This window comes from Bombus terrestris, chromosome 4 (genome assembly GCF_910591885.1).
Source record: "Bombus terrestris chromosome 4, iyBomTerr1.2, whole genome shotgun sequence".
Taxonomy (NCBI): domain Eukaryota; kingdom Metazoa; phylum Arthropoda; class Insecta; order Hymenoptera; family Apidae; genus Bombus; species Bombus terrestris.
In genome coordinates, this window is record NC_063272.1 from 11,293,820 (window position 1) to 11,319,368 (window position 25,549).

The 25,549-nt window shown below is 36.0% G+C and overlaps 1 protein-coding gene and 1 long non-coding RNA gene across 3 annotated transcripts in view; one reads left to right on the forward strand and one right to left on the reverse strand.

Moving 5' to 3' along the window:
• LOC100646174 (nuclear receptor coactivator 6) overlaps nt 1-25,549 on the reverse strand; it is a 381,486-nt gene that overhangs the window by 28,863 nt on the left and 327,074 nt on the right. For both annotated transcript variants that reach the window (XM_012308030.3, XM_020862847.2), the window contains exon 3: nt 231-453. In XM_012308030.3, the coding sequence (XP_012163420.3) occupies nt 231-453 (223 nt within the window). The remainder of the gene's footprint in view (nt 1-230; nt 454-25,549) is intronic.
• On the forward strand, nt 4,803-6,015 carry LOC125385044. The gene is made up of 2 exons (XR_007223985.1): nt 4,803-5,291; nt 5,664-6,015. It is a non-coding gene; the product is annotated as an uncharacterized LOC125385044 (long non-coding RNA).

Below are 25,549 nucleotides of genomic sequence, written 5' to 3' on the forward strand. Positions count from 1 at the left end.
TCAGATCTCCGTAGCAAGATATTCTGTACAAAAAAAAAAATCGCCCACCTTTTCTATTCAAACCCATAATCTACTCGGACATCAAAATTATGCAAATCACGAAGAAATAAAACACGCCGTCACTCTCGGCTTTCTCAAACCAGAAAAAGAAAGAAGGAGCGAAGCAATCGATACGGTAGGTCGAAACTAATCGTGAGACAGAATTGGCACACGCAAGGTCACGTTCTTACCTTTCCTGGCTTTGTCCGGCGAGGTGGGCGAGTCCGCGTTCACGTGAATCGCGGTTGCGACCGGGCCGGTGGATAAAGCCGGCGAAGAAGAGACCGTCGGTGTACAAGATGCAACAGGACTGCCGGCCGCCGTAGTTGGCAGCAGAAGTTTCCTCTTATGGTTGCAGAGCTTGGTCATCTCCCGCGTCTTGCCCTGATCTGGGCTCCAAGGTCGTGACGCAACCTGAAACAAGAACATAGACCAAGTCGTTAGTTACTCGTCGAGTAAACTATACTGTGTATATTTCATATAAGAAACGATCGACTCACGACGGGGGAATTTCTGGAAAATCCCGAAAATCATATAGGTGCATGATAATACGATATGCTATGTGATAACGATACTTTACATTACATATGTCCATGTGCATAAATACAATCGGTGTTGAGTAAATTTCGTAAATATTTGTTGAGTGAAACCGACACAATAACAACAAATTGTATTGATTTGGTGTAAATTGTAAAGGTGAATACATTAACAAATAGACAAATTATTTAGTGTGTATTTTGTCAAAGCATCGTTTCAAACTTTTTTCCAATGTGACTTCTTATAGATCGAATATTGTTGGTGAATTTATTTCATACTTCTGTGTATTTCTCTAATAAAGGGCAGCAGATATAATGAAGAAACGATGACGAAAGATGGACGAACCAAATAAGACAAATAAAACAAAAGGTGCGTTACTTCGCATATTTTTGCTGGTCCTGTTACACGTAGACAAGAAATGTACGATGGTATGCAAAGATTTTCGACCAAATATGTTCTTTTATATATTATTAACGCTTACTAACACATTGATTTAACGATCTTTTAAACACATTTAATCAATAAACATTTAGCTGTTATAGCGTTTCCTTTTATACAGCATATGTTTCTATAATCAAAATTGGATAAAATTCCTCTAATCTTCAACTTTCAAGAGAAATTTATAAGATCGGTTTATCTGGAAATTTTCGCCCACCACTATACGTATGTCTCTTTTCAAGTTGACTATAGTTTTCGTAAGTGTCCTGTTATTTGCAAACGGGGGTGTACTTCATGTTTTTATGCTTTCACGAATTCAGCCGAGTATCCACACACTAGTCGGTCATATCTGGTGTCAGCTTTATAATTTCGCGGTTTCATCGTGTCAGTTGGTAAAGAGCGAAGTCAAGCGAGAGAAGGCTCATAAAAGGCCACGTTCCTACTTTCGGGAAATAACGTAGCAAGTTTACGAGGAAATAACCTTTGGCATTTGTTCAAGCGATCTGGCTACAACCCTCGAGACACAGATAATAGAGATTGACTATACAGGCGCGGACATTGAAATAAAGAGGCGGAATCACGTAATGAAACGAGTTATTCCGCCTACGACCTACTTTTCCTGCCACGAAACGAAACGAGACCGCGATGCGGCCTGGCTTGCGCCGCTTTCCTGCATTTCTGTCACATTCAAACAACGCCGATGTATTATGCATCGAACGTTTAAATTCCGGTTATTGGAACAATTCGCCCAACGTTTCGATAATTATCCAATTACGCGTAATTGCAGTGGCGCACATGTGTCCTCGCCCACGCGAACAATTTGATTCGCAAGCAGCTTGGTATTTATTCCCGCAAATTAGGCGATATCCCGGAAGTAATAACGAGGTTCGATAATTTAAGAAAGTGTCAATTCTCAGAAATTAAAGTAAATAAAAAATAAGGGGAACGTTTTCTACTCGATAACGTAAAGCTCGTCGCTCTGTCGATGTTGAATGCAATTGATAGAAGTTTCGAACGCTAGCCGATCATTGTTGAAGAAATTGTAATAATAATTATTTCTACTAATAACAACAGTTATTGCTAATCATTGTTATTCACTGGTTGTTGAGGTATTTATACGTGTTTGATTCTTAGTTTATTACAAAATAGTTCAATTATATGTGATATATTACATCGTTAGAATGAAACCAGAACGATAAAAGTATAAACTATTAGTATGAAATATGAATATACACGATATAGTTCAATTGAATCGTTTTGATAGATGCTACGTTATATTGGCATACATTGTTATGAAATGATAACTGTAATCAACACTTATTGATACATCGCCGTCTTCGGTAAACCGATTTCAAGCTAAAATATATAGATTGAAACAACGTACACATATGCTTCTGTCAGCCTTGTAAAATATAAATAAACTTTTCATTTTGAAAAATTTAATGTCAAATATCATCTCAATTGATGGAGGAATCCAAAGTAATAAATTTTTAACATCATCCACGCCTGGAAGATATCTTATCGATATAAAGGTCGCAGCAGAAAAATGTGACAAGTCCAATTTTGTTGTTTTTCTTATTTTTTCTATTATCTGTTAGAGTAATTATTTCAATGCAAAGCATAATTACGCGCTCAAAGTTAGTCGAAGGAAATTATTTAAAGGAGATATTGAAAGAAAAAAAACATGTATACAAATGATAGTTTTCTAACTGCTTACGTAAACGCGATTCATCCATTAAATACCATCGACTCAAACTGCGTAGTCGAAAACAAACTATTACTACCCACTCGCCAATAATATCGAAACTACTACACGATCCTTAATTTGTTCGTCGTTAACGAAACAATGCACCATTTCCTCCAAACACGCAGCGACAGCGTCGGATACTCGATTCGAAGTCACGTTCGAAAGAAAAAGGAGGTCTTAAAAGTACAATGTTACAGAGATCGCGAAAGCGGGCCGACAAAAACGCGCGGCCGTGGACCAGAAATTAACGGCGCCCACGCATAATGAGCGGTAAAAATGATGAAGCTGCGTTGCACTGTATGTATGTATACACGCGTATATGTGTGTGTGTGTGTGTGTGTATGTGTCTGCCGCGGCGCATACAACGTGCACCATCTTATTTACGATGCGTCGTAATGGCACTGTGTACGTAGCCGTAAATTGCCGCGGAACGTCTCACGGGCTGACACGTAACACGGTTGAAGTCCTGGATGACCATTACCGGACATCGGCCCGTGGCCTTCCAACTTGGACACATTTTAACTCCGTGCACGAGCATCGCGCATCGATCATGAGATTCATGAGCATCGTCCGGTCGAGTCCTTCTTCTCTTTTTTCCTCTTTTTGCCGCTCTTTCTCCCTTCTCTTCCTTCTCGTTCTTCGTCTGCTCTCGTTCGCTGGCCCTTTTCGACGTTCTGACTCCGCTTTTGCGCGATGCTCGCGCGCCGGCGTTCGCCAATTATGGCGACACAGCGGCGGCGAAATCGCCGAGGAAACGGGCAGATTATCTGGTGTTTTAGCGAGCCCGAAGGTGGTCCAAAGGTTTTCGGGGCCGCTTACTTACGTAACCAGCGTCGCTGCGAGGTATGCGACGACGACCGTTTGTTCCGAGGATTGCTAAAGATCCTTGCGGTTGCTTTTATTGGCGGTTTCGTTGTGAAGGTAATGGTACAACCGAAACGAGATGGGAAATAAAGCGAAAGACCAGGCCAGGCCGGGGATTTGCATAACCCAGGCTGATCGCGGCTCGATAACAGCGAACCGACGTTGCCCAGTATTGATATTTTGATGAGAACGCCCCGGTTAATATTCACGCCCTCCTGACTGCCTAATTGGAAGGAAACTAACTTCGACTGGCTACCATCGAGTTTCTTCGTGAAATAAATTCCCGTCGAACTTCTGCTACAGAGATCACCTGTCGATCGGATATTTTAACGCTTTAAGCATATGGCTTACGAAGTTTTGGCTCGAGGTGAAATGGCCAAAAAGGAATGATATACATATGGAGTAAGTGTCACGAAAAAATCGGGCTTTCTTGGATTATAATTATACAGGAAACTTTATGAAACTTTATAAAGTTGGACAAATTTCGACTTTTCGATATGTTCGTTAAAATTAAAATCCTTTAACTGTAGAGCGGAAAAGAGACTGGAACTAAGGAAATAAATATTAGACAGGGATGAATCGATCTTTCTTGATTTGTAATTATACGAGAGATTTTATGAAATTGTATAAACCTGAATAAATTTTGATGTAAGCTGATATTCGAGTAACGTTAAGCCTTCAACAGCATAAAAAAGACTAGACAGTTATTGAAATATTATCATGCATCATGTAATTGTTATATATATATATATATTTTTTTTTTTTATATGCACGTTACAGATGTAAGAGATCTTGACGAGATCTTGAGGAAGAAGTAATTGTTTCCGAAATAATTTATTCTAAATTCTTCGTCATTTTATTAGACTATTAAACGATTAGTCCTTGATTGTATAATTGTAGATATAAATTTACATAAATTAATTTCGATATACTTAATTATCACATCAATCGAATAAGTTAAATTAATTAAAATAAAATTTAATCATCGCGTAATAAGTTGACAACGATTAACACATAATCATCGTAACTAAATATCTATAATGTGATATCGCAGCTATAAAAAGGCAATAAATACGAATCTTCAAACTTATTTCATAAGCGTACGACGTGCTGTCGTTTACAAGGTATCACAATTTATTTTCTATGCTTTGTATCATTATACACGCTTGAAGTGTTACGAATAATATAGGCTATAGAAAATAGGTTTCCGCAAAAAAGTGTTTAAATACCCTGTAATTATTCGACTTAGAAGGTTTCGTAACCAACATCGGTAATTGTCCGTAACAGGAAAACGAGAAACTAATTGCACACGAAGAGACGCAGTAATTATCGACTAACTCCTTCGGCACAGAAATGGACGTAACAGTACGTCAACGATCTCGAAAGCGTTAATACTGTTGGTAAATGTAAGTGACAGACATGAGAAAATATTATTGGAAAGAATTTCGAGTTGAATTAAAAACACATTAGGTACTTATATACCTTTTCGTTTTGTAAAACTAAGTCAATATATGAAATAGTTGCGTGCGGATTATGTACACTGCCGCTCGTGAATCTAATAATGATAAATTAATAACAAACCAACGATCAAAAGTATCGCTCACCGTTTTCTTATAGAATTAGCAAATGTAGGAAGATTGTTTATTTAAAATGTTAACAATGGCAGGTATGTTAAAATTAAACGTACACGATTGTTGTTAGAATTGATCACAATAGTCTTCCTAACAATTTTAGAAAACTTTCACTATGTTATCCATAATTTAACAATCAGAAAAGCTGAAGATATTAAATCGTTTAAAGATAAAACTATTTCATAATATTTGAAGCTTGCAGATACCAAGTTTTCCATTTACATATTTATTCTGAAAAATAAATGTTATCGTATCATAATATTCTATGACAACTTTAATAAAGTATGACTTTTTCTAGTTGCAATTTTTTAGCTATATCAAGTTCCATTCAACTGTTCGTATGCTTTGTGCTCATATATTTTGTACAATAGCGTATTGTAAAATCTTAAACAGATGATTTAATCCAGGTTAAGTCCACGTACACATATTCAAAAGAAATCGAATACGGCGCAATCGTTGTCAAAAGATAAAAACTAGTATCGCTATCTCAATCTGATCTACTTTAAAAATGAAAGGCTTCCCGGAGGCTGTTTACTATAATTCGACGTGGCCATATCTATCTACATATATACGCCTACATCTGTCTACCATACACACAGATACGAACTGAATTATGTAAAAGGTATGTGAAATAATATTTGTAAATTCCTTCTTTGTGCAGATGTTATTTCAGTCCGTGAATTATTTTTACCTTAAAAATTATATACCTAAATATTGTATGACAAAAAATATGAATAAAGTATTTAATAGAATACTAAATACATCCGTTCACGCAAATATCTTAATATACACGTGTATTACATAAGTAACTACTTTTTTAAGCTACAATTTACTTTTACTTTTAACATCTTTTTATCACTAAATTCTACGAAATATCATCGTACAAAATTTTATTTTGTGACTTAACTTGAAAATACGTACTTCACTATAGGCAAGTATAAAAAAATATTCTATAAATATAATTTACATAATATTATATATTTTTTTCAAATAGTATGTATAATAAATTATATAAGTGCGTATAGATTTTTTAATAATATCGATATTAAAATAAATCATTCTGATATAATTTTCTTCACAATGAAACGTTTAGATACATATTGATTTATTATTAAACACATATTTATTAAATTAAATTAATTTCTAGCAAAAGAAATGCTTGAAATTCTACGTCTGACAGCTATTATTCCAGTGAATTTTCGGACCTATGTTTATACGACCCTTTTTCATCTTTGGCAACAGTAGAATAGAGTACCAAACGTTAGCTATCTATTTCTTTATCACCTCGTATATTATTTTCTTTTTAATATACATAATCTACATATATTTGTTATTTTTAATTATCATACATTATATCTTTCCTGTATAATAATACATTTGCTGAATGATTTGGCACATGAAATGTAAATTTCAATTTAAAAAAGATACAAAAATTAACTGATATACAGCTACATATGCAGCTCATACCAACGACATTAAATAATCACGAAATGAAGTATAAATTAGTTAATTTCTGTAATCCATGAAATCCGATATTTGATGGTCTATTACCACGGACATTACCACGAAGAAACTTTGCACAAGCCGAGTGACTCACTAGCGAAGAGATTAAAATCCGAAATCAGATTCAACACCGGTCAGCGGACGTTATTCTTTCCCCTAAGCATAAACGCACAATGCCTCTATTTGTGGCGTGGAGAAACTATTAAAATGCAAAGAAATGCGAAGAAATACAAGTGCAAGGTCGTCCGCATCATTTTCCATTGTTTCCAAGCGTTGAATTTATTCTTCGTTTCCCATGAGTAACAGACGAATATAGGCCTGTATTTAAAGCGTGGATGATTTTTATTCTCAAAGGCATAGATCAGCAAAGATTTTCAATTTTGTTTGTCTCGCGACACATACAAGACCCAAACGATTATTATACTAAAATTCTGTGGCATGCTAAAAGATATATTATATCTGAAATTAATCAAAACAGGATATTCGTTCCAGAGAATTATGGTCGTTTTAGTTGTTGCGAAACAACGTATCTCTTATTCAATAGTCTTAGGGAAAAGAGGCCGGTGTCTCTGATTAAATAGTTAGGTTAAAAATCGCTGCAATATGATAGTCGAGCGTAATCGTCGATGAACGACGAAGAAACATGTCGAAGTTTTGTCGTGGTACAGACCGAAGTACTGGCAGGTTAATTAAGAACGACCTGAATACGACGTCGAGATTACACGTATTCGCGGCACTCGGCCTTGGCGTCGAGAACCGACGAGTCGGCGTATAATGACGTATGCCGCCGGTTAACTCAATCAGAACGTGTTCCCTCCGACCGGTCTATTATTCGTTCTCCTTCTGGCGAGCCGCTCATCAACGATGATCACCTTAAACGCTAATCTTGTCCACTTACGCGACACGACGCGTCGCGATATTGAATAAAATTGCACCGTCGATCGGTTCTTTTCGCGATTCTTTCGAAATCGTGTCGCGCGATTCATTCAACGATGCCCTCGAGATTCAGCTCGATTCGTGAATCACGAACGATCAAATTTATCGATCTCGTTGCTTCGATGGTCTCCGTAATCCGAAGGACATCTTTATTTACGGCCATCGACGCGAATATTAATGCTGAGCGATAAAATCGATCGGAAGAAACGAAGAGTTTCATTCAAGGTTTCGGCTGTGGGAAAACTTTTACGCTGCTTTGAAATTAAGTTGATATGCATATGTATTTTTGAAAATGTTTTTACCTTCAACCTTACCTTCAAACAATTTAATTCGATAAATTATTGTTGAATAATTTACATACGACGAACAGATTTATTGATTTTTTAAATAAGAAATAACACGCTTAAATATATTTAAATATATTTATAATTTGCGCAAAAATATTGTAAGGTTTTATGAACGTTGTAACAAAGAAATATATTGCGAATATTGTGAGAAATATTAATGTTAGAACTACCGACCTTTCCAAGATACATCTAAATATATTATTCATAGTTAATTAGAATTAATTAGAATTATGACGGACATAGATAAGTATATGTAATATTTTTTGTCTCAATAGAAGTAAGCAATAGCTTTTTACTAATTGCAAAAACAAAAAATCCGATACCACTCATTTCAACTGGATCAGTAGTAGTTCTAGTGTTAAAAAATCTAATGACCAATACCAGGATATACAAATAATTCCATTTTTTCTATCTCAACGTACATCTACAAGTCAAGTATTTATCAAATACCAATTATGTCATTAGCTAGTCACACGCCATTAAGGAAATAAATTAAATCTCTAACTTTCGATTAAGACAAACTTTTAAACCGAAGTTCCACACACTTCTGTCGGTAACAATTTCATTTTTTCATCTACCTTCGTCCGAAAGTCTTATCCAGAGACGGAATCAAGATTGAAACTGAAAAAGGTCAAAGCGAAACATATATCGAGATCAAAACTATTCCACAAAAGGAAACGATTGAAGTTCTATGAACAGGTGTAGTGGTGTATAGTCAAAAAGAGCGTATTCTCGGTCGAATAACCAGCTCGATAATCTGAAACGTTGCTAAAGCGTACCGTTTTCCAGAGAATTATTTCTCATTGCAACGCCGCCTTTTGCAAACGGTATAATCACGCCAAGCGACGGAAACCGCAGTTTAATCCATTTTCCTGGCAAACTAGACATCGTTCCTCGACAGCAACGACCTTAATACCATGGCTTTAACGGACCAGTGACCGTTGTTCACCAAGAGACAAACGCAGCCCTTTTTTATTATCCTTCGTTCTTTTCGTTCCTATTCGTTTACGGTGAAGCGAATAATTGAAAGGCGAGATGCAAGATGGTTGCACAACAGAATTCATCGGGGCTCTCGCGTGGGTCCAACGCCGATGAAAAATGGTTAATTAAAAGCGACTGTTCTTTTGGCGAATCTTTACGCCAAAGCGAACAGTGAATTACAAGCAATAATTCGTTCTTTCAAAGCAATCTTCGACCGGGTCGTATATTTCCAGTGAAACGTGATTGTGTAATTTTGAAGGTGTTCGTAAATTGATATTCTTCGTAAAACACATAAATCTTAAGGAGTTAATGAATATGCTACTCGTTGAGAAAAAATTGTATAGAATTTCGTTTTGTATTCATTCGACTTCGTTAAAGTGATATTCTTAACTTTATTTCGTCATGTATTTGTACACTGCGAAGTATTTGTTTCTATTATGTTAAGCATTTTGTTATATGTGTTTAATAAATGCATATATCTCTGTCAATATCTTCGAAACGATTAAAACAATGCTCTGTCGTTTCTTTCAAACGTTGCGAATAAAATGATTGCACAATGTTAATTTTCCGCACTATATCCAATGCAACGTTCTCTCGCATTGATGCAAACGAGTTTCTCGCCGAATTTCTCTGGAATTGTTCTCTGCCGAAACAATTGATCTAACAATTATCTCTGATAACACGAAATGTGATTTACAATTAATTGCGCCATTACAAATTATTCATTGGTCCTTGAACGCTATGAGTAACACGATAATAGGAGGTCGTTCATAGAACGAATTTTGTTTATTATCTTCACGTTGGATCGTGAATATAATATTCTCACATTCGCTCTAAAAAATTAGTTACGGTTATATGCATACTTGTACAAATTTCTTTCACTTCGTGTTACTTTATCTAAATTATTCGACACGCCAGATGCTTTAGAATAAGTTATTCACAGCTATCAAATTACACGGAACAGTATAAAAATCTCAATTAAAATAATTTAATAAATTTAAACTTGCGTTATATCTTACGTAAGAAATAAATCATTTATAACTCGCATTTATTACAACAACGAACAGATTTATTAAACTCTAGGTCTACATTTATACGCCACCTTTTGCTCAACTTAAAGAGCGCTATAATGTATTTCCTAGGTTCTTAAAACGTCTGTTTAGTACTTGACATATTTCCTACAAATGTTTGGTCTCACATACCTCTAATATAATTTACTTTGCATCGTAAAGGAAGGACTAAACGTCTCCTAAAGGATATTCGCTCGGTAAACGATATTTCGTATTTAGGAATAAATCGGAGACAAATAAATTGAAACGGAAATGTACAAAAGCTCGCGCCTATGCATGTTTTTAAGATACAAGAAAAATAAAATAATATTTGTACTCGTCGAGCATCAACGATGTTTGAGATTCCAACTCCAAACATGTTCACAAAGCACACTTTGAAGGTAGCGCGAACAATATGTGTGTATGAATACCAGCCAACTCGTGTTTTGCAACTCTAAAGGGCTTTTTAAAATGTGATAACAAGCGATGGACAAATATCTATTGTTATACCTACTTGCTATTGTTTCGTTAACAAACACGTTACATAGATAGTTTGCAGTGTGAATAAGAAATTACGCACATAAATAAGTTGTAAACAACCTGATAGACACGTGCAGTTGGTAATAAGTATACGACATTCGATACTTTGGAATCTACAAATTTAGTCCAAAACAAAATCTTTCCGAATGATGCAGGATATTGATAAGTATAGGACATATTATGTGAGAATATCTTAAATTTGCACGCGAAGGAAGCTGATTAAACGTCAAGGCAGCTTTGAAAGTGATCTTGAATTAATTTAAAAAAAACATACAGAATATAAATGGTAGATACAGCGATAAATCTGATTGACGTCTTATAACCGAATGAGTATCAAGCTATGTACTAATATTATAAACGCTTTATAATCAAATATCTATCCATGTAACCATTGTACGGGGACAAGTGGTTGCCATTGACTCCATTGTTATATAAAGAGAAAGTATTCAAAAGTAATATCTGTTTCTGTTAGATATATTTCAAGCTTGAAGAATTTCATAATACCAGCTATTTGTGCCTAGAACAAAACTGCACTACGACTTATCCTATTTTTGCCATATAGTCGTCATATAAAAAACAAAAGACTTATCAAGCTTCCATTCTATGGCCTTCAGTTTTATTCGAGACAACGACATTTTCGATAGATATTTTGACCAAAAGCAACAACAGCACGGACACACACGAGTAAACGCGCGGCCGGATATCGAGATCGACTGCTTTATACGTTTTTTCGCGCATATCGTCGAGCCTTTCTTGTTTCCCGTGAACCGCCGTGCCAGTCGGAATTAATGTAACGACGCCATTAGTCCGCGATTTTACGACTTTCATTGTGACGGCCGATCAGAGGGTGAATCCGCGTCACAAATTGGACCGTCCGCGTAACAATGGCGTGTCGCGTTTCGTGCGTGCACGTCCGCTCTACAGCCAATTAAACCCGTGTATGCTCGATTGCAAAGAACGTTTTCGACGGGTCGCATGCTGATTGAGTGTCCGCGTACCGATTGTTTTTCGAGCTGCAACCTTCGCATTACGTAACGCCAACCGGCCCGCGATTCAATCGCGTACACGCCGTGGGAAATTTCGCATACGACCACGGTTCTCTCCTGTCCTTCTACGAATAACAGCCTCAGATATTTACTCACACCCGTATTTCCCTGCGGCAGCGGTTTACCTCTTCGTTTGCGATCAATCTCCAAGAACCGCTGTTCTTGAATTCGAAGCCAATTCTCTGTATTTATCGTTGGATATTTTGCATTTAGGTGCATGGAAACAAAATTGGGAGTGGTTTTTCTGATGCTTGTTGAACTTATGTAACAATCCTCATTCTGCTTGTTAACACTCAAGAAGTATTCCTGGGTCATAGGGTCGTACTTAGGTTTCTTTATTTTAGGATATTTAATCTGTTAAATGGAAGAGTCAAGTTAATAATATTGTTTTAAATTAATCACATTCAAATTAATTATCTATCATATTCAATCACTTGGATATTACATAGCCTAATCATTTCTTTAATTAAATTCTCTATATTTTTACGTAACTACATATCTTATTCGTGTTAACCGTTTACTCTTGTTAACTATTAAAGGCTGTCATAGATGAAATTTAATTATTAAATTTGAATGCAGAACGAAGATATATCCTACTTTTATTGCTTAAATATTAAAACGAAATTTCAAAGCTGCGCGATAAAAGTTGTGCTACTAGAGGAATAATATCCATTGATTTAAAAATTAATACATTGTAGTTTATATTAATAAATCAATAAGGCAACTCCGAATTTTAATAGAATTATCATAAAATACATAAAATACTGTACAACAACATGTTTACTGCCTTCCGTCTTTTTCATAAATGGAAATTGAGCGAATTTATTGAACAATAATTCTTGTATCGTTTCACATTCCTATATTCGAATACCTACATTAAACAATAAAACAACTTTATTTATTTTCATAATCAACCGTTAAAATGCAACTTAAGAGTTTTCATGGTGATTCTTATTTAATATCGCTTTAATAGATAATATTAAGTCGTCGAATGGCTCGCATCATCGTGCACGTAGAAAGAACGATACGAAGGGAAATGTGTTTACAACTTCCAATTATCGAAACAGCCATAACTTTACGACACAATCGCTGAGATATTGCATACTACAACCAATGGCTATCGTTCAACGATCTCCTTTCGCCGTGAAATCGAAGTTCTTTCACGATCCACAATAATTGAACATTGTCGCTTAATCACGGCGGAAAGCAATGAATTGGATCTTTTTTTCCCTATGCTAACTTGATTCGTGATTATTTGCATCCTTGCGAGAGGGCTATCAATAACAGCTACCAAGCCCACTTCAATGATATAATCGCGATCGGCGACGATAAATAATCGTTCCCGCCGAAAGGAATTACGACTAACGAGCCGCTGGCAACCGGCTCACCCGCAACTTATTATACCAATTATCAAGCTATAAGTAACTGTCCGTAACAGTCAATCTCATGTTTCGCATTCGCGCAACCGATCACCTTCCCGTCGATATTGACCGGCTGATTGACCGGCAGTCTTTTTCTCTTCTTCCTTGCCCCATCTTTTCCTCTCTTCACGTTTGCTTCTCCGTTTCGTTCTCCGAGTACAGTCCTCGCGGCGTGCAATTAATTTCGCCGGCTGCCTAAATTGCACTCGCTAACGAATAACATAAATATCGCGCGAGACGAGCGCGAAACTCTTAAGGTCGTTGCCGTTCCGCTCGTTAATTATCCGCCTTCGAGCTACCCATGGATCGCGAACCGTCGCGTCGCGTCGAGCCAGCGATCAAGAGACGAAAGGGCGGAAGTCATCGGCGTAAAGCAAGCTAACTGCACACACGCGTACTTACATATGTGTATAAGTATACGTACGAGCATGTATGCGAGGGAAAGGAGAAACTAGTAAGAATGTCGGGAAAAAAGAAGGCAACTACATTTTCCAGTAATTTGAGTACACCAAGAAAAAGCAATTCACAGTTAAATCACTTTTAGCACTTTCTGTAAATTCATAGTCGGCGTAGTTGATAAGTAAGTTAATATTCACGGTAATAAACTTTTGAATTTTTGAATATAAGATCTATACGTTTCTTTATCCTTCAAGAAATAAGATTTAATATTATTACGACTACAATTCAGCCGTGTTGACAAATAACGAAGTTACTTGTTACTGTAAAACCCTAGTTTATCAATCTTCATTTCATACTGTAGTAAAATCGCGATAATGTGACAACTTACAAGTGGCTGATTCGTGTCTTCAAAAGTCGTATTTAAAGCTACAACTTCTTCTTCGTTATGATACCATTTTATACCATTTCTATATGATTCTGTATCGTTTTCGAAAGCAAATAAGTAACGAAAACGCGATAGAAGAAAGATATTCGGGTCGCCGAGGAGAAGATTGATAAATGTCCTACATTGAATGTGTTAACACGTGATTGACGTGAATTTATTGCCGACGTGCGAGAATTGGCGATAGAAATAGGATGACAGGAAGGATTTCATAACATTTTCCCGAAAACGATGCCGTATCGCATGTATGTATCTACTAACGATGTCGGTTCGATCGGTTGAAACTGGTGCACTGTGTCGGCGACACGAATCGAGACTGCATGCAATCAAGATTGTAACGATATAGAAGAAAGTACAATACGAAGAAGAATTAGATGGGGAAAAATACACGAAGTTATACATTGTGCGAAAGGTTGTGCGATAGATTAATATCCGAGTGTTAAAAATAGAAGATACGGTCAAATTTATGTGTAAATGAAGTAGCGTGTAATTACGTAAATGTTCTGCAGTCTTATAATTGATGTAGAAAAGTTCTTGATTGTGTAATGTAATTCTTTTGAGAGGAAATTCTCATTGCGATTAAACGTGGCTCGAAGATACATACAGATTACAAATATTAAGTTAATAGCTTTACTTTTCATTTAGATAGTTCTTGGTAAAGAAATTGAAATAAAGGTATGGAGAAACAAGTTCGTAAAATTAATTTAAAGACTGTTAACAAGATTACGATGTAATGGAAAGATAAGATCGATCGGAACGAACTTGGTACGGAACAAACATTAATAAAACGGCATTCGATAAACAAACATCGATCTTAATAATAAAACAAATATGATTGTAAAATCATTAATATCATATAGTCACTGAATATTATATAAATAGTAAGAATTTATCATAGACCGAATCACTGTCATGAAAACTATGATCACAATGCACTACCTTATTATAAAGTAATCAATCTAATCGCTCAAATAAAATTACCGATCCTATTAACCTCTGACCGGTAATAATTGATAATTAATTAATGAATATTGACGTCGAAAATTATCCACGATTAATTTGCCAGCTTTCGACCAATTAACGTATAACCCAGGTCCGTAATTCGATCACAACCTGTTGTTGAGACACCTGTCTTTTAAATAAGGCTTTATATTTCGGTTCGCGATAAAAGGTATAAAGTTCGCAAGAAAAGAAGAAAAAGGACAGACGTAAAAAGGAAAACGAAGAAAATAGTAATTCCATAAAACATTTCAAAAATTCATACCACGATTCACAACTACGCTTTGCACCAATTTTATCCAGAACGTAAAAAGAAAAGAAAAGAAAAACACGAAAGGAAAGCTGCGGTAGAATAATGAAAAAAGAAAGAGAGGAAGATAGGTAGCGCAGGACGTGCGCTAATATTTTACGATTCTCATTTATAATGTCGGTAATGTTCTACTCAGTATGCAGTGCGTATTCACCGCGGTGTAAAACAGGGGATGCAGTCACCATGCATCCGAACACTTCTTTCTTTTCTCCCTTCCTCTTTACGACATTAATTTTCGTACTCGGAATTTATCGCGAATTTCCGGTTTCCTTACTTGAGCTGATATGTATGTACATCTTGCAAATTGAGATCTTAAACGTCGATCAAGCGATAACATTTACGTGAAACAAAATGTATTATCTTTTTATTTCAGCTTTTTTATTTTGTATTGTTTCGTCGAAACAATTTAACTTATTGTTACTTTCTCTTTTACATGTTACACACAATATGCTATTATAAATTATATTATTTCCTAAAGCAACTCGTAATCTCTTAGATTTCATTATACAAGCGTAATAATTTCGCTCACTTTCTAAAATTGTAAGCAGCAAGATCAATTCGTAACTCTTCCTAGAAATTTCATAGATTTAGAACCGCGCATTTTCGGGCTCTTCGATGATTTTTTAAATATATGGATAAAATATATGGATGAAAACTTGCTTTCTTATCTTTCGTCTTATCTTTCGGCTATATATTTTCAACATTCTGTTCATTTCGATTTCTTCGATACAAGTTGTGTATTTTTCATTCTTGGCAATTTCACCGTTAAAAAGACAGATCGACAATTTACCTACAAAGGGAGGCTCGCTGAATCAGAAACGTCTTTATTTAACGTTTTTATTTAAAAGAACTTATCGTCAATCGAATTATCGAGTTTCCCATAAAGTCGGCCACATAGAAGCACCACCATAATAGTTTCGTCTCAAGTCGCTTCCTCGAGGCTCATTTGTAGAACCGAAGCGAAAAGGAACGCTTTCCCGTGGATTCAATAAAAGAAGCTTGAACCAAGACGGTGTTCACTTTCATGACGTTATCGAACGACGGCCCGGCTTCCCTCTTTCCAACCAGGAAAAAGATCGTAACGATAATACGGACCGTAAGTCATGCACGGACTGGAAAAATGGTACGGTCCTCCACCCGATCGTTACATTTTTCCAACCCCCTTTTCCCTTCTTTCTTTCCTTCCTTATCCTTTCCTTTCTTAGGCGTTCAACGAACCCGAAGTAACAACCGCGATTCTATCGACTCCCTGAAACAGTTTTTCTCTTACGATCCTATCTTGAATTCAATCCTAAAGCGTTATACCGAAGATGGATTAATCTTTACTAAATTAATTTCAATTCAATCTACGAGGTGGCTATTTGCCAACTGAAGAATTGATAATCGATACTAACGAGTAGCTAGACTGTGGATTTTTATGCATTTACGAGAAGATCAAAGGTGAGCAAACACACAGAATCTATATAATACACAGTGTGCAAAAATCATAATATTTATAATATTTCGTAAATGTTCGAAAACAGTTTTCGAATTAGATTCCATTTATCCCATTTTATTGCTAAAAATATAAATTTGTACAAATATCCCTAACTCCTTCTAATTTAGTTTAATTAGACTGCTGATGTTTGTACATTTATAAGAAATTTAAAGGTGCTCTCCTAAGATTTCATTTCTTTAATTGTATTAACAAAAACATGAATTTGCACAAACATTTACGAATTATTTGAAATAAACGTCGGCATTGTGAGCGACGATAGATACGAGCCATCCTCTGTGTGTCTTTACATCAAACTGAACTTGGCATTGAACATGGAATACCGTAGCTTCAAAGTATTATACGACCGCATATCTGTATCCAACGAAACTATAAATTTCCCGTAACATCGGAACGAAATAATATTTTAAAATCAGTTTATACTTGTCAAACATATATATCGTAACTGGCGAGTCAAAGATAAACACAAGTGGAGAGATTCGAGTACAAATACGTTTGAAAATAAATCGAGTAGAATTCTTCGCGAAATTCGTTTCTTGTATTTTTAAATGACGTACACGCAGAGAAAAGATCTTACCGCTTTTTGAGCCGAAGAAATCGTTGAATATATTAAGGTTTGTAGAGAAAAACATTGGCGAGAAGATTTTAGTCGGAATTTATAGCATCGATCGTCGATGAAAATGTAAATGGACAGGCAGTTGCGAAGGCGAGACGTGTCGCGATGAATTGCGAGGAGTGTTTTTGAGCATGATAGAATCGAGCTCGTGGGTGATTCACTCGCCGGCATCACGGCAGCCCCTTATTTCGAGCCGCCTTGGCACCAAGGAATAATGTATCGTGGTTGAAGCTGCAGCCCGTTTTACGTCACGGCCGATCTGATCTGGCTGAACGCCCGCATTTTATGGACACTTTTGCAGCTTGCTGCGGTTGGAATGCTGCATTGATTTGCGATAAATGTCGAAGGAAAATCAATTTTCAAGACGTACCGCGAAACCGGCGTTGTCGCCTTACGTGTATCGTTTAAACTAAAGCGACGAATTCCATTCAGCGACTTGTATTTTCGTCGATCACGTTGCAAAATCGTGTAAAAGTTCGTTCACTTGAGGATTTCAATCACACGTTATTACTTTTGCTCTATCGATGGTTAAATATCTGTGACTAACTGAACTTTGAAGTTTCTTAACCGATGCACACACATTTTTCCTTCGAACGGACGGTTAAAGTGAAACGAGACGCATTGAGAAGTTTATGGAACACAAAAAAACGCATCTCTTTTTACAACTCTATGAAAGTTAGAAGCGCGAGCATTTCGCAGTCGATTATAGAATCGATACGTTATATGTGAAGTCCATAATCCAGTTTACCGAAGTTATTCGAAGTATTAAACTATAATCTTTCTATTGGATTGAATTATCGAACAGCTGTTCAGAACTGATGTGGCGCAATTAAATATGATTAAGTATAAAATACGAACACGAAGCTTATGAACGTCTTTTAGGTACCAAATTGATTTTTAGGAAGCAATTTTGCGGCTGCACCGCCGCGCGTTATATAAATGTCGAAAAGAGTTTCTCTGGTAATGAATTACGGTAATAATCGGAGCACCGAGCAACTAGTGTCTTAATTAAGGGAAAAATTCTGATATATTATGCTAACAATTTACTTCTGAATTTTATACACCATGCCTGAGAATACTGTAGGGAAAATAAGATATACCTACTTTTTTATTTTCAAGACTCAATTATCTTATTTTAGTGGAATCTATAATATTACTTTTTTTTTTTTTTTTGACAAATTATAAAAAACTTTTCATGAGTGGACGTATAGATTTTATATATCATATTTTAAATACATACATGTTTAAAGGTAGTATAATTATTAATTTGTTGGATATTTAGGAAACAAAACTATCAACTCTTGCAGATATAACTTCTTACTACATAAGTCGTTGTGATTACGTTACTTAAAAGGAACAAAAATGTTCACTCCTGTCTTATGAAAACCAGAATCTAGTTTGTAATGAAAACTTTCCCCTTCAATGAATCATAATTTTGATTGCACAATCAATGCCGTGACTAATGATATTTCGATAGACGTCAATAATGATGGCATTGCCTATTTTGCAGTCAATCATATGATATTGATTTCCAATTTATGTGCATAAATTTAAAACGATATAAATTACAAGACGTAAATTTCATGCCAATAGTAGTACATGCAGTAGCGTAGAATGCGCGCATGGTATCACCTTCTGCTGCAATGCAATATATATAATACCTGGTACATTAACTCGTATGTAATTTATAACGAATTAAATTATTAATTATATTTCTTCAAATAAAATCATGAACTGCAAATAACAATCATATTATTTACAAGATTATTTTACACGTGAAAGAAGAAGATTACGTCTGATTACAATTTTGAGTAATTCTGAAATCGTCTGTACAAATTATTGAATATATAAAAATTACTACTCTTTTTTCTTTTATCATTTAACGCGAAAATTATAGAATCATAATCACGCGGATAAAAATTTTGATTTTTAAATGTATCAATCGTTTAGTTGGCTTCTATATGATAATAAACATGGAAAATACATCATCTTGCGAGAGATATCAATGGACTAAAAAGCTCATTGCCGATACAAGACGCATATCAAACGATACATCGCATCGTTTCGATACGACTTTTACATTTCTTTCTACGCTTTCTATTCCATAATTCTCGATATCGCATAACGCTTCAGAGAAGAAACTATAAAGCATTAAAGAAAGCGTACAAACAGAAACCAGTGGGTATTCGAATAAGAATCAAAGAGAAACGAGAATCTACATCGCAGAATCTGTTCGTCGAACTATATCATAAACAGAAATAACATAAATTTGAAATTCAACGGAATCGATACACGTCTCTGTTCACAGCGGCGGAAGGTAGCCCTGTCGCGAGGCTACGTCGACAGAAACTCGAAGTAATCGATAACGGCCGAACGATAATGCATGGCTCACCTCCGGCGTTGCAACGAAGCTCAATATGGCTTATGCGCTGACAGCGTAATGCGAATGATAAAACTGAGCATAGTATACACCGGCGAGAGAGGCTATTGTCGCGACCGCCATGGAATTACCACCGATCGAGACGTGTGTTTTGCCGATCGTTTCTGAAAATTAATGCGGCAGCGTTGCATCAAACGATCCCCGCAAACAAATTGCCGACGCCGGGGGTTGCAATTTGCCCGGCGTTTACCTCTAACGATGCGCGCCTAGGGTCCTTGCACAACAAAAATCCGCGTGGCTACGCGTGACACTGCCACGAACCTCCAGACAATAGACTATTATCGAGTACAGTTATAGAACTCGTCTAATTTTTCCGGTTAACGTGTTGAATAAACATGTAACCTCTGCGAAGCAACGTTCAAAATGGAAATTTTAATAAAGAACGTAAATTATTGCATTTATTCGTATCAAACAGCACAAAAGGCTTATATTAACTGACGCAATAATTAATATACTCCTGGCTTACTTTCCAACACCACCTGTACGTACTATCCTACGCTTTATGTCCTCCAACATATTTTGAATTTTATTTCGGCTTATTTACAACTTCTCAAACGTGTTTAAAATTTTCATTTTTTTTTTCGTAACAAAGTTTCTTCCTTTTAGGGTGAACAGTTCGGGTATGCGTTTTCTATGACACGTTCTAAAAGACTAAAATAAAAATGTAACTCTACTTCGAGGTATGCTTTACCTGTTATTGTACAAGTACAGTCTTCTCAATAGCCGCGCATCGTGAAAAGTATTTAACGATTTTTGGTCGATCCCTAAAACGGTACAGACACAACGAGGCATCCGTGAAAATAAATGAAGTACAAGCTAACTAAACTAGAAGCACGTACGAACAGCATACTAAGAACGCACTGATTCGATGTTACTCTGTTTTAATACCTCGTCAACAAGCGGCTCGATGATCGAGAATAGATCCTCGGCCAATTATAGATGTCTCGATCAAAAATAGCCTCGATAAGATAGCATGCGAGCGCAGGAGACTGACGAGATTAACCACGATCAGAAAACTCAGACGATGCTCGTCGGCAGACACTCTTTGGAGTATGTAATAGTTTGCACCGAGTAATTTGCGTGCGTCCATTCGAAAGAAAAAAGGAAATCCCGACTGTCACTCCGCGAAGGGACCAACCGGCGTGCAAACAGTTTTATGATATCCGAGTGACGCGATCGTGAATTCCAACGAGCAACGGGCGCAATAAGACTCGCGTTTGCCGGTTCAGACGCTAAAAGCCAAGCAAATGCGCTGAAAGCCGGCGCATCGGCGCTTAATTAAATTAAATCTAAAATCAATTACCGACGTGTACGTCGCTTCCGTGCGAGCGTCTAATCATGCTGGTACTCGTGGAACCAGATAGAGTGAAAAGGAAAGAGAAATACACTGGTAGAGACAAAGCGACGAGAACGAAGAGAGAGAGAGAGAGAGAGAGAGAGAGGAGGGCCAGAGATAGTTGGCCGCGCGGCAAAAACATAAATCCTCGTAAAGCAACGCACGTGAGTCCATACCGGTTACGGGACGCCAGCAATTATGTAAGTATTCCGAGCCGATGGTCGACGATTAAATCTTCCAGTAACTATGTGTGTGCTCTGTAGCCAGTGTTCTCTTTGTACGCGTGCACGTGTATAGGTATGTGTAAGTCGCGCTGCTGTGAGCTCGTGATCGTTAGGCCAGAAGATAGCGTGGGATCTCTCTCTTAACAGTTTTTATAGAGCTGTTTAGCGAGACCGTCCGCGATACGGGACTTTCAGCGGATGATTAAGCCTGTTGAACAACCGATAGCTGTATGTAGGTACTTACGCGCAACGTAAGTACGATGCTGTTCTGCTCTGTTCTATTCTGTTCTGTTCTTGTGAAAGAGCTCTTAAAATTATTCTAAAGAGGCAGTTGAAAAAATATAAGATGCCTTATTTCCGGAAACACTTGCAATAATCTACGTGATAACGAGTAATGGGCGGTTTATGAATAGAGTATCTATAAGTTTGTACGTGGAAGTGTCTACAATATTTTTTTCCCTGGTTAATGTCTTTCGGTGCTTCGAAATTTATCTTGAACGGTTTGAACCTTCGACCCTGCGAGACGTTTATTATCGCTAACCAGAATCTATTCTCTTCGCCCACGAGCGTGTATTGTAACCCTAACTAATAACACGATTCGGTGATATTAGATTTTTGAAAACTGCAAAACACTGTTTTTGAATGTAATACAATACGTTATTTTGTAATCAAATTGATTAGCAAGGAGACCAACGCTCGTAAAAGAGGATGAAATATCGTTTTTATCATTGTCGGTTTAGAATACTAAAAAATCTTAAAGAACCATCCGTTTATTAACATGCCTTTTAAGCTTTTACAGCAAGAGTGCGATTTATGAGCTAGAAAAAATTCCACTGTTGTGGAAATGTATACTTTCGTTAACCATTTCATACGAATATCGATAATTTGTCGTAACATCGACAGAAAATTTTTGTATAAATAATTTACTTATAGTAATAGTAAGTAATTTGTTTATCAATACCTTTATACGCTAATAATGCTAATCCGATTATAAATTATAAGAAATATTTACGATATTAAGTAAAGGTATTTTATTAACTTCTTTTTTTTTTTGTATTTGGAGTGTAAATTATTTTATAATATACAGATGAAAAAACATTCCTTTATATATATTATAATCACTCGTTTTTCTTCGATTTCTACGTGAATTCCCTGTATATATTTTTAGATGTGATATAATATTTATTTTATCGCTAAATGTTGCATACCTATTTGTATTAAATCATATGAATCAGTTTATTTCGCAATGAAACATAAATTAATACGTAATGCAACGATAAATATGTATCGACGTATTTTCATTAACATGCCATTACGATTTATATCGGACCTTTCAGTACCAAATATTACACTTCTTTAATTGAATAATCGCTATTACCAAACGCGGACCATTAAACACCTGCTTTCTACATACACACACAATGCAATTTATAACGTTTATTACTACAATCTGAAATCGTTTAAAGTGCTACCTCATCCACAGAAAATCTCGTATAATTTATCGCAATACACGGAATAACGCAATCGATATAATTCGTTGCGATATTGTTTCGGGGACAAAACGAGAAATACCATTATTACTATAAATCACGACTAAACAGAAACACTCATCCTGTATTCGATTAAGCCTAAAATCAATTACAGATACCCGCAGAATTTCCGAGGATCGTTCGATCGGTCAAAAGAAACGAGCAAGAAGAGCCACGACGGATTGAACGGATCGTAGTTAGAAAGCAAAAACTCAGATCCTCGTATAAACCGGCACACGTGACTCTATACGGTTGCGGGATGCCAGCAATTATGTAACTATTCCGTGCCGATAGTCGACGATTAAATCTTCCAGCAACTATGCGAAATGCAGCGCACATATTTCTCTACACAACGGGTGTACCATAGTTTTCTCCGTACTGATTCTGATTTCTATTACTGTAGCGTAAAAGTTGTTATTTATTGAAGCATAGATAGCAAAGATAGTACACTTGGTAAAATGGTACTTTGTTGATTTTTTATCTGGAAAGATATAGATTACCGTATTTGAAGTAAAAAAAAAAAAAGGTATCACACTGCGTGGATTAAAAGAAATTTTCAATCATAATTATGTATACATATATATGTACTTCTGATCGTTTAGAAATTAATAGAAGCAGTTAAACATCTAGAACAACGAGATCTCGTGTTTGTCAATTTCTGATTAATTGTTACGAGTGCGACAATCTGCAACTAATTTAAAAACGTTCATAATTTTATTACGCGAGAACTATGAATTCAGATTTCCTTGCTCCTAAATCTAACACTTACGAGAAAAACGACGGAAAGTAATAGAACGAACACACTGTGTAGCGCATCCAAGTCGATATTCTACTTATAAACGAACAATCTTATACACCCTATACAATTCATCAATAAATCTCCACTAGAAAAATAAACCACTAAATGATAACAATCATTAACTAAGAATAAAAAGAGTAAATAAGTGAATGAATTCACAGAAGCCACTACATTGAAATATAACCAGTAGCTAGTTCATTTTGGTTCTTCTGTTAGGGATAACTACAAACATCCCTTCCGGTGGACTTTGTAATACGAAGAATAAACGAAGCTTGGGCATGGTTTATTTATCCGGTGATTTAATCGATTCGGAATAAAAGGTCCAGCCACGGATTGACCGCTGATTGGCAAGAAATCGACCGGCACGCCGAAAAACTGGTATTAGTTACGGCTGAACAGATAAAATCGTCTTTCGTTCTGGCCACGAACGAAACTGCGGACGCTACGAGTACGGACGAGTTTTTCTGCGAGTTATGGCAGCCAAGGCGACACGAGCATTTGTAGGTTTGCGATCAACGAACTATCTCTCGACCATCGAAACTGCCCGCAAGAAATCAGTCCGAACGGAGACACGCCGAAACAGACTTTTTCCAATGCTCCTTTCACGACAAGAAAAGTTTTATGACGAGGGTGGATTGATTCGATAGACGATCTCGACCGTCTTGATTCGAGATTAAGCCAGCTTGCCCTTGCTTTTGAAGCAAAGACCACAGAGTAATTTCGTGAATTTGTAGCATAAATCTCAATCGATATCACATATCACCCAACAGTATCATAAATTACGAGCTCAATAAATCGTATAGCGATCAAATTAAAACAAAAATTGAACTTTTAAGGCTAGGTATTACTTTCACGGTAAATGAAGAAGATATGGGAAAAACACGACAAATCATTTTTGTTGATCTTTTTATTTTGAGTTATTTCGTAGCTAAACTTCAAAGATATGCCTCTTACGGATGAATGACGTCTATGAGGTTTGTTATATTTAATATTAACTTAATATTAATTATAAGAAATTATATAATGAAAATTGCTCGAGGTGCACCGCTTAAGATACAGAAATATATATATTTAGTTTGACAATCGAATAAAAGAACGATTTTGATAACACGGCACTGATTAACTACGTATTACATTTTTTGTATGTCAATTACGTTTATTTATAAGTTTTTATTTCTGAAGGAAGGTAAATGTCTTTGTTTTATTTGAAGCAATAAAATATTCTTCTTTAACGATATATACTTGAAAAAATAAATTATACTAGCATTAATAATATCTAATGTTAAGATTTGTTATTGCTTTGTGTATATTATTCTTATAAAGAGACTAATTATCTCAACAATTCTTTATATTAGATACATAACGCATAGTATAATTAATGATTAGCAATGAATGTCAATTATTAACTGAGTAATTACTTCCAATAGCAAAAGGAATTGTATATATTCGCGTCTGATAGCCCTCAGTCAATCGGTTTGCTATTTTTATTCCCACGTAACACGTTTTCTTTATCGATCAATAGGATTCCTGGACAATTATTTCCCCAACCGGTGAAATAATTATCTGCAAACACGATAATAGTAATTACCGTTTTACATGAAGCTGAAGGAAGCTTTTTGCTGGAACACGATAATAGTTCCTTTAGAAAAACCCAATCTACCATGATATCATCTCATTCAACTGAAATACGCAAAAATCGCGCATATTTTATAACCTTCGTGAATCAAATTAAAAGACGATTTAACTTTCTATTAAATGAAAGATAAATGATATTATATCGAATCAAAAAAGCTCTTTTATCTTTCCTTCTGAAAATGAGGAATTTTTTCAGGGAATAAAAGCAATAAAAAGCTGTTTCAATTTTCGTTCATTATACATACA